The sequence below is a fragment of the Arvicanthis niloticus genome, chromosome 26, assembly GCF_011762505.2.
Source record: "Arvicanthis niloticus isolate mArvNil1 chromosome 26, mArvNil1.pat.X, whole genome shotgun sequence".
NCBI classification, from domain to species: domain Eukaryota; kingdom Metazoa; phylum Chordata; class Mammalia; order Rodentia; family Muridae; genus Arvicanthis; species Arvicanthis niloticus.
In genome coordinates this window covers 26,024,848-26,035,201 of record NC_133434.1, presented here as the reverse complement: position 1 = coordinate 26,035,201, position 10,354 = coordinate 26,024,848, and the positions used below count along the sequence as shown (strand labels likewise).

Here is a 10,354-nt window from a genome sequence, read left to right as displayed (position 1 = left end):
CAGGACTTAGGCCCAACAACCTAAGAAGCAGGCAAAGGGGCAGCTACTGATCACACAATGGGGCTGCTGCCCCTCCAGAGCTAACTCAGCGGGCCCCAGGAGCTGGGGGACACCTGGCCTATTAGAGCCAGGGCAGGCTGCACTATACGGCAAGCACCTATAAAGAGTGAAGAGGAGATTTGAAAGAAGTCTGAGCTAGGTCACAAATGGCTGTGACTCTCATCTTGTCATGTAGAGGAATAGGATCCCTTAAAAACAGCAAACCATCCCTTCCTGCCCTTGCCCCATACACACACAACTCTGAAAGATTTGGGGCAGGTGGTACAGCAGCCCGGGAGGATGTGGTGGAGAAGGAAAGCCAGAGCGAGGCCAGTCTGAGCCCGTTGCAGTCCAGCCCACTGGAGGACATGAGCCTCATCAAGGCCGGGAGGAGAGTTGGGGTCAGGTATCTAGGAAAATGACCAAAGATGGACAGAAAGCCAGTGATGTCATGCATTTCTGTAATTGGGCAGATGGCAAAACAGAAGCTGAGCTCAGCTCTGGACCAGGTTGAGTTTGAGGCCCAGGGGTGGAGCCCTGGGTCCAGGAGCTGCTTAGGAGTTGCTAGTGAGGGAGGCTCAGCTGTGGGTTCCTTTCTGATGGAGAGATAGGGGCGGGGAAAGCACTCACTGGCCTACACCGATGGGCTCAAGGCTCTTAGCTCTGTAAAGGCCTTGGGGCTGCCAGAGAGGAGATAGAGTGGCCCAGATAAGTGTGCATCAGGTGAACTCTGAACCACAGTAGACAATGGCAACCAAACAAAAACCTCTGCTATCCAGAAGTCTCAGTGCAGCTGGCTTTTATTATTAAAGCCAGGGTCATAAAATGGCTGCCCCGCCCCTCCCATCCCCCTCCCACCTCCAGATCCATCCCCTCATGGCCTATGAAGACTTAGAAGTGTCCATGCTGGAATGAGAGAATGACGGGTGAGACAGGCTCGGATGTGGTTTCCGTGGTTGTGTCGGCTCCCCCAGCATTTCCAGAAAGACCGCTTGGGGTGAGGCTGGGCAGCCCCTGCTCACAGTGCTGTCCCCGAGAATCCGGGGTGGGCATCAGGAACGAAGGCAACGAAAGAGGCTGAGCTGGCCCCCACACTCTACCCTGCTGAAGCTGGGCCATAGGCTGGTTTATATAAAAATGGTTTTAAAAAACAAAACAAAATAAAACAAAAACCCAAAACCCCAGCCAGGAGCACCACCCTCTCCTGAGCAGGGCAAAAGGAGGCCCCAGCTCTGGACTCTGACTGAGGTCTGAGGCATGTGGCCTCTGCCTGGTGTCACCTCCCTAGAGGCAGACAGCACCCTGAGGGAGATCAGGTGGGATCCTGAGCCCCATGTATGGCCCTGGGTGGCCTCTGGGGTCCTGAAAGAGCTTCAAGATGGCTGTCTCCCCTCATTGCACTCAACAAGCCGGTAGGCTCTCTAGGCCTCAGGAACTGTATGCAACTTTGGCTCTTTGGATTCCAAAGATCTGAACTTCTCCTCCAGCCCAACTGTGGGCTGCAAGTGGATGACAGGCTTGATCTGAAGAACAGGGAGGGCCTCCTGGTTCTTCTGATTGAACAGATTTACCCTATGCTCCAGCTCAGGGCTGGTCTGGACTGAGCCCACTGGGGTAGGCTGGGCCAGGGGTGCTGGGTCCAAGGCCTTATGGGATGGGCAGGGGTCCTTTGACAGAGAGGACATCAGGTCCTGGACTGTGGCCTCTGCTACCAGCTGCTGAGGGGGCAGAAGCAGTGGCAGGGGAGAAGATCTGGGCTTAGAGGACAGCTCTTCTCGGGGGGTGCTACAGTCTGTGGAGGAAGCCAGTGTCTGGCTGCTGGCACTCTGGGCCCTGGTGACTGAGCCACAGGCCGAGTGGGAGGTGGTCTCTGAGGTGCCGCTGGCGCAGGTGCTGTTGCCACTGAGCTTCAGAGGCAGGTCGACTGAGAAAAGGTCTGAGGCAATATTGGGCTGGTGGATGTCTATGGCAGCTGTAGTGACCACACATACTGCTGGTTCTGGGGCTCCACTGTCTGCAAGAAAGAAATACATATATATTTATTATTATGTAATTTATATTATATAATATATTTTATTATATAAAATTTGGTTGTTTTGTTTTGAGACAGGGTTCCATTTTGTAGCTCTGGTGGCTGTCCTGGAACTCATGCTATAGACCAGGCTGGCCTCAAACTCATAGAGACCTGCCTAGCTTTGCCTCCAGAGTGCTGGGATTAAAGGTGTTTGCCCCACTGCCCAGCTAAGAAAGGTTCTATTGATCACACTTTGCCTCTGCCCGTCTGGCTGGACTTTAAAGCCCAGTGTGGGGCTGGGCAACAGAAGTGTGGCTAGGCCTCAGAGGCAGCCATGGTGAAGGGCAGTCTTTGAGAACCCAGGTCATTATCACTGCCCACACTGAGGGAGATATTGCCAGTCCCCCTTGGTGAACTGAAGTACAGATATGTGACACTCTTTAGCCAGTCACCCATGAAGCAGGACCCACAATCCAGTCACCCATGAAGTGGGACCCACGATTCTTTCCAGTAGAGGCTTTAGAAGTCCACTAGTGCTTTGGCCTTGAGGCCCACACTGTGCTCAGTCAGTGGGGACTGCTTATTTGGGGGGGAGGGGTGGAAATGATCTGGGAGAAGAACCTCACATAGCCTGCTGTGGGCTTTCATTTAAACCAAGATGCAGAAATATCTTCACAATAGACCAACCTAGTCCATTCCAATCAACCCAGGAAAACGAAATGGGGTTCTCTTGAGGAGTCAGTGACTTACTATTATTACTAGTACTAGCGGTGGTGGTGGTGGTAGTTGATGTGTGCATGCTCATGAGTGTACCAGCACCTGCCCCCATGAGAGTGGAGCCCAGGGGTTGAGTTGGATGTCTTCCTGTATTTCTTCTACCTTATTTTTTTGAGCAAGGATCTCTCCTGGAGACTGGATTTACCAGCTGGCCAGCCAGAGAGCCCCTGAGATCCACCTTGCCACACTCTTGGGAATTTTAAATGGGCTGGAGGTGTGGTGCATGTCCTGAGTAGTCTGTTTTCTGAAGACTGACTACCCTCAGGGCAGTCAGCACACAGCAACTCTTGTCTCTGTGAGGCAGTGGGGCTGATGGGAGAGCTGTATACTGGCTGGAGAGCTACAGGGCTCTCCCCAAAGTTGTGGAGAGAGAATTGAGAAGATGGGTCAGAGCTGGAGAACCAGAAGTTTGGATGAGGCCAGGGGAAAGGAGGAAAGAGAGAAGAGGCCTTAGGCTTTAAATAGTGAAGAAGAAAAACAAATACGTGTTATATGGCATATATTTTCTATGTCTATAGTGAAGAGTGCAAGAATTTCAAGGACTGTAAAATCCAAACTCAAGGTTTAAGACTTTGGCCATAGAAAACCAATATGCTAAAAGGTCTGGGTATAAAATCACTCTCCCCCACAAAAAACACACTAGGCATCCTTGAGGATGTCAAGGGTATGAAGGAAGCATTAAGCATGTCAGGACTACCCAAGGTCTGCTGCCCCTTTAGCCAATTATGTTGAATAGGTTTGCTTTCCACCAGGGTCACCTGAGCACGGGATGGGAGATCACTTGAGTTCTGAACTACAAACCCTTCCCCCTTTGTAGGGCTCTGCACTCACCTCTCTTGGTCAGAGATGGATTGGGTTGCCCTGACCATGGCAGCTGCAGGCTCAGCTCTAGGGCATCAGTTTCAGCTAACCCACATGCTGGGGATTAAGGCTCTAGGTGTGTTTTAACCCTGAGCTCTGCCATCAAAGTCTACAGGCTCCTAACAATAGGCCTTGCTACCTGAAGCCAGGCCAGACTGTACCTATCTTTAGGTTTAGGGTTTGCTGGGGTCACAAGTGTCCTGGGGCTGCATAGTGCATGCAAACAGTCCCAACCCACACTTACCACTGCTGGGCCCATTGTAGTATTGGCTGATGTAGCTGTTCATGTCATCTTTCACCGTGGCTTCTACAGAGATGAGGACAGAGAGGGGTGCATGGGGTGAGTGATACCTAAGTTGCCCTCTGAGCACTGTAAAATGGGGATAGTGATGGCTACACTCCAGAGTTATTGTGAAGATTACAGAGAGCTAACAGGTAGGTCAGGTTCTTAGAACAGAGCCAGACACACAGAAGACCTTAGATGCATGCGGGAGTCCCCAGCACACCCTCTGGCTTATCTGCCAGCTGAGTCTGCATGTGACAGACTTGGTGATTTTTGAGGCTACCTTCTGAGGTACACCTGAGTTAACTGCTAAAGCCAGTCCACCTTCAGATCTAGAGACTGAGTGGGAGATGCATGGATCTTAAAAGCTTTCTTGGCCTCTTTGATCTTGAAATGCCTGCGGTCAGAGGTGTGTTCCCAACCGATGCTGAGCAGAGGGTGTGGCCGAGGCTGGCTCCTGCCTCCTGCATTAGCCAGCACAGATTCTCTGTGGACATCCACAACCTTAGCTATAATTACAGCCTAGTTCTGCCACTACACTGGGAAGAAGAGGTGACTGACTGTTCCCAGCAAACCATAGATGGGCAGGGCCACTGGGCCATGGGTCAGGCAGCAGGGACTGTTCACTTAATCAGGTGCTGTTTTCAGGTGCTACCATTGGTCCCGATCTTGATCAGGTCTTGTCCCCTTGCTAGACTTCCATTTCTCCTTTCGTTCCGTGAGGGTCCCTCCAGGGCTTTTACATACGATGATGATGTAGCTGGACTGTGTGGGCTAGAAGGCCCTGAGACACCAGAAGGTCCCAGAAGTATCTGGATCATCTGCCACTCCCAGAGAGGAATCAATGCCTTCTACCTACCCAGGGCCTAGCTCCCTGCCAGGTAGTAGGCAAGGAGTTTCTGTCTCGGGAGCACAGTCAAGGGCTGGGGCAAAGCCACCATTCAGAGCAGCAGGGCATTTCCAGGAAATTGGTGCCTAACTATGCATAAGGCTTTTCAGAGCCCCCAAGTCCCCTGCACATGGGAACCGAGATGAACCCATCGTGACTGTAACCCATCCTCAGCACTGACCTGACCAGCCTGCGGCTGTTTAACATACTGGTCCTTCTAAAACAGACATAATCATCCCCCTAAAGCGGCCTATACCCTGCGAGTGTGTTTAGCAACTCTGTTTGCTGACTCACGACAACCTCTTGGCCAGTGGATACCCTGCTGTCCTCTGCAGGCCTGGCGAGCACCAGGCTTTCAACACTCTGCACTCCCGTGACCCAACCCCCCACACCCAGGCTCTTCCCCACTGTCCCAGACCTGGGGTGGATGGTGATAGCCTGGAGTTGCAGCCTGCTGCAGACATCCCACATCTCAGCCACCAAGGTGCCCAAGCCTCGGCTCCTCACTCTGCTGCCTACATGTTTACGGATGCCGCATCTTCACCCACGTGTTGATAATAATAATCTCAGTCGGGGAACCTTCGGCCAAGACCTCTCTCCTGAGTACTGACTGGCCTGGACACCTCCTGGATGACCTCTAGCTCCGTGGGAGTCAAGTCCAAAGCGGAATTCATGTTCTCTCCCCCACCTCTCCACCTTCACCTTGGTGAATGGGTCCCTACCCCAGGAGAGATCCTGGTTACTGACAAGTGCCTCCTCAGCTTCCTTAATACCCCAACTTTCATCAAGCCTGTAGCTAACCCGCCAAAGGACTTTGACCCCTCTGCTGAGGCCCTGCTTCTTATGGGCGGGACCTCATGGCTTCTACAGGTTATGACTTTCCTACAGGTTTAACGAGTGGGATCACTCCCTTTCTGAATGTATTGGAACCAAGCCTGGTCCCTGGTGGCCACTGGGGTTCTGTCCAGGGTGTATGCTTTGCCCGGCTGCTCCAGACCCATGCTGCACAGCGGTTCTGTGTCTGAGGACTATCCTACGTCCTATAGTGCTGACCTTGGTGCTACATGCTTCATGCAGGGCTCCTGGATTCCGTTCTCCTAGAATAGGACCCGGGGGCTGAGTCTCTCTCCCTATCCATACAGGGGACACAAAGCCTTTAAGAGCAGGAAACATGTCACTCAGTTCCTTCCGTGCTTTGGTTTGACATATGTCAAGCAGCAAAACAGAAATCTGGACAGGTCACAGATCTGCAGGGTCTCCAAACCTTCCATTTCCCCTCAAGAGGCCACAGCGGCACTGTGAACTGCTCTCTGCACTGTTCCAGCCTGTGTCCTTACTCTTCCCCCTAATACCTTACATGTGGGACTGGCATGAGGCTGGGCAGAGGAATCCCTGACCACACAGCCAGCTTCCCAAGGCACTGCCTACTTTACACCTAATAACAAGCCCCTCCCGCCGCAAAGGTCTGTTTTGATTTAGCACCGAGGAGCCTTAGGGGTCTGTGGAAGCAACTCACTGAGGGCTGAGCCTGACAGACCTTGGTTGTGGGGAGAGAAGGTACAAATAAAAGCTTCAGATAAAAACAGACTGTGGTGCTCTCCAAGATACTTGAGGTGTGGTCTTAAGCAAGTCTTTCAGCCATTCTGGGCTTCTGCTTTCAGGGAGCTACAGCCCCACTGACATGAGTCTCTAGCCATGGACAGGCCTCTCAGGCCCAAATCCTTGGCTACAGCATTCCAGCTCTGGAGTCTTGGGAAACTCATTCCTCGGAGTGAGCACTCTGCAAACCCAACCTGACTAGTCCTAGAAAGCTGTGTCCAGAGGAGGTACTGGGAGAAAGGCTGGTGAGCTGGCTGGGCCTGGCCTCCTGGAGATGATGAGACAGCAGAGTTCCATGTGGCTGAGTAGGGAGGGTGCCTGAGGAGACTCACACACCTCAGAACCTAAGAGGCCGCGCCCCATTGTCCCACTCCTGCATGGCACGGCAGCAGGGCTCCCTGAGAAGATGCTGACATCCCCAGGGCACCTGCTGCATGCCATGCCTGAGGGCAGTGCACACAACTGAACCCCCAGGCTTTCTCAGGGAAGAGCTTCTGGGGCTCTGAGACCAGACAAGCTGTTGAACTAAACAGCTTACAAAATGCACCAAAACTACCAGGAGGGCAAAAGCGGCGACTTGAGGCCATGGAGTCCTGCTCAGAGAGGCTAAGTGACCTTCAAGGCCAGACTTGGGTCTCATTCTTCAGATCACATTCTTCAGATGCCAGTCTGTGAGGCTTTTCCAGGTCTGTCTAACAGAGCTCCGAGGCTTCTAGAGGCCCCAGCAGTTTTATCAGGCCCACACACTTGGAGCCAGCAAGGGTACCTTGGTCCTGTCTCCCCCAAGGATAAACCCTGCAGCCAGCTCAACTTCCTGTTCCTTGCTGTTTGGCAGAGGGAAGGCTAAGGGCAGACTGGCCAGAGGCACCTCTGTGGCTGCTTCTCTGGACGCTGGTGCAGCAAGGGGGACGGCAAAGTGGTGATATATGGGAAAATCTGTGGCACTCCCACCAGGAGCCGTATTTCATAAGTTATGGGCGAGTTTCAAGACTAATAAATTTGGGAGAGAAGTATTAATGACTATACAGGGGCACTGTGAACTTGGCAGGCCCCAAAGCCTGGAACTTTGCAGCCCAGGCTTTAAAAATGATTTGCGCTGAAGCAAGTCTAAACAGAAGGCAGTCGGCATTGTCTGACTGGGACCTGCTGGCAACTTCAGGACGCTTTTTCCTCTCAGAGGGATGTGGCTGGGCTAGAGCTGTAGCGGGCACTCTTGCCCTCCCCAGCAGCCCTCCCCCAGGTAAGGAGTGACAGCCATACAGAGGTGATGCTGGCCACGTCCCAAGGCTCCTGTGACTCACCGCTATGTCTGCAGGTTCATGCCTGGATTGTCTGAGCCCTGCTGTGCATACGGAGGCCCTCTGAGCCCCGCTACCCTGGAAGTCACAGCTACTAACAAATGTTACCCTTTCTCAATCTTCAGAGTGGCCCAGAATGCTCTTCGCTCATTTGACTGTAATTTCTCATGTCATAGAAATTCCCACCCTGGACATGGCTCCCGGTCAGAGAGAAATCAGCCGGGGGATGCCCTGAGTTCCTGGACTTCTTCAGGCCATGAATCATGGAGGCTTCTCGCAACCTCTGCATTCTGTCCTCTGCTTCAGAGGTGCTGGCTATGCCACTGAGGGCTCTGGGGACAGCTGTGGACATGCAGTTGGGGACTGAATCGTGTGTGGGTGACTGCTATACACCAAGTAAGTGTGCATTAAAAGATAGGGAGGTATCCAGGGATGCCAGAGGGTGGTGGTGCAGGAGCAGGTGAGGAAGGGGTCTCGGTTAGCATCTGTTGCTGATTGCATAACCATGCCCCTCCTCCCTGTGTTATACTGAAGTTTCAAGTCCCAGTACCAGGATATGAGCTGTATCAGGAAACACAACTGTGGTGCCGTTAGCCAAGATGAGGTCCTGTCAGAGTAGAGTAGGCCTGTACAGATTCAGGATTTGGACACAGACGCGAAAGGAGGTGCCATGTAAAGATGAAGGCAGAGACTGCTGCTTCCACAAGGCAAGGATTGCCAACAACCACCAAGAGCTACAGAAGAGGAAGGAATAGGTTCCCCATCATGGCACTCAGAGGGTTTAACCCTACCAACACCTCGATCTCAGATTCTAGAACCTAGAACTGTGAGGCTATCTTCATTCCTCAGGTCCCTCAGCTTGGGGCACTTTGTTACAGGCATCTAACAAATGACTACACCTACTAAGGGACTTGGGCATTCTTCAGAGAGAGAGAGAGAATGAGCACGGGGAACCAGTCAAGGTGTTAAGCTGGGAATAGCACGATGACTTTAGAAGGTCACTGTACATTGGTGGGGGAAGATTCCTCACACTCACACATTCCTCACACTCTCACATTCTTCACACTCACACTCCTGTGAGGCAGCAGAGGGAGCTGGAGGTGAGGCCACTAAAGTCTCAAGCCATGTAGCTAGGAAGTGTGGCTTCCTGCCTGGCCTGCCCTTTCTAGTTCTGCCCTTGATGTAAGGAAGAACACAGGCGACTAAGGTGAAGTCGCTCCTGGATCAAAGCTGGCTTTGGGAGTCCCGAAGCCCCACATCTATCTAGGCCCAGCACCGTCTTCCTCTGGATGTGGCTGTTTCGTTTACAGCCCTGTAAGGACACCTCTTGACAGCAGGTAAAAATCAGGATCCAGAGAAGCAAAATCCCCTGCTCAGGTCAAAGCTGCCTGGAAGCAGAAATGGGCTTTACATGTAGAAATAGCGTCCGGCTGGGCTTACAGCGCCTGTGTCCTCTACCACTCAGGTCATGGACTTCAATCTGGCCCGCCGGCAAAGCTTAGGCCACAGACTCTTCTGGTTTTAGGCCTGGACTTCTTCTCTGGGCCCTGGTAAGTGGCAGTCCATTAGGAAGGTCTCAGACCTCCAACTAGGAGCCTGGCTCTGTCACCGTGATGGTTAATGCTTGTCAATTTGACAGGATATACAATTACCAAGGAGGCAAACCTCTGGTTCAGAGGTTCTGAACTGAAGAGAGAAGAGTATGAGGGTATCTAGGTTGACTTAACTGAGGAGGGAAGTCCATTCTAAGAGTGGATGGCAGGATCCCAGGAGCCGAGGCTCCATTGTAAAGAGAACTGGAGAAAGCACGCCAGTACCAGTTTCATCCTACAAGGTGCCCATTCGGCTTTCCCAGTATGATAGGCTGCACTCTCTACCTGCCTGCCTTCCATTCATCATCTGTACATCCTGTATTATTTTTTTTTGCAAGTACAAGGAAAGTAACAACTATTGATTCACAATGGGATTTGAATGGCTTTACTAGATCTGAATACTTTTTAATTTATGCCACGATCCCCTAGATGTTCCTCCTGGGCTCTGAGAGGCAGTTCCGAGGGCACTAACTTTGGGGTGTCACCTCAGATGAGAAGGCGCAGATGGTCCCAGCTCCGGGGATGTCCTAGCCTCTCTGTACAGAGACCTGGAGGGAGGTGAGGGAGGAATCCTTGGGACTCTGGGGACAGTGGGGCTCACCTTGCGAAGGCCTCAGCTCCTCCACGATGCTCTCGGCTGCAGTCTCCTCGGCCCACGTGCCGGCCTCCACTACCTTGTAGCGGCTGCGTGGCTGGCTAAGCACATGTGGGGCCTGCAGCGCCGCCTCCCGCTCGGCTGCCAGATCCAGGTCCTGCTGGGCCAGGTGTGCACGCAGCTGCCGGATCTCAAACTGCAAGAGGCAGAAGGGTTGCAGGTGGGTCTGCTTGCCAGGGTCAGAGCAGGGTGGCACCGGTGGGAAGGACAGGGACCTGGGTGGCAGACTGGGATGTGGGGATAAAAGGCCCGAGGACCCAAAGGCGAGACACCCAAAGGCAAGCTCCTCAGGCACCTCAGACAGGTGCTTAACAGAAGTCAGGAGACTCCCATCACCAGCTAGCAGG

General features: G+C 52.8%; 1 protein-coding gene across 5 annotated transcripts in view; it reads right to left on the bottom strand.

Moving 5' to 3' along the window:
* Positions 1-489: 489 nt before the first annotated feature.
* Tmem266 (transmembrane protein 266) overlaps positions 490-10,354 on the bottom strand; it is a 112,481-nt gene continuing 102,616 nt past the window's right edge. For 3 of the 5 annotated variants that reach the window (XM_076925311.1, XM_076925312.1, XM_076925314.1), the window contains 3 exons: positions 9,954-10,143; positions 3,936-3,998; positions 890-2,053 (listed from right to left, as the gene is read on the bottom strand). In XM_076925311.1, coding sequence (XP_076781426.1) covers positions 1,461-2,053; positions 3,936-3,998; positions 9,954-10,143 — 846 coding nt within the window. In that variant the 3' untranslated portion in view covers positions 890-1,460. Of the gene's footprint in view, positions 2,054-3,935; positions 3,999-9,953; positions 10,144-10,354 lie in introns of all 5 variants that reach the window. The other 2 variants (XM_076925310.1, XM_076925315.1) reach the window with 2 other exon arrangements.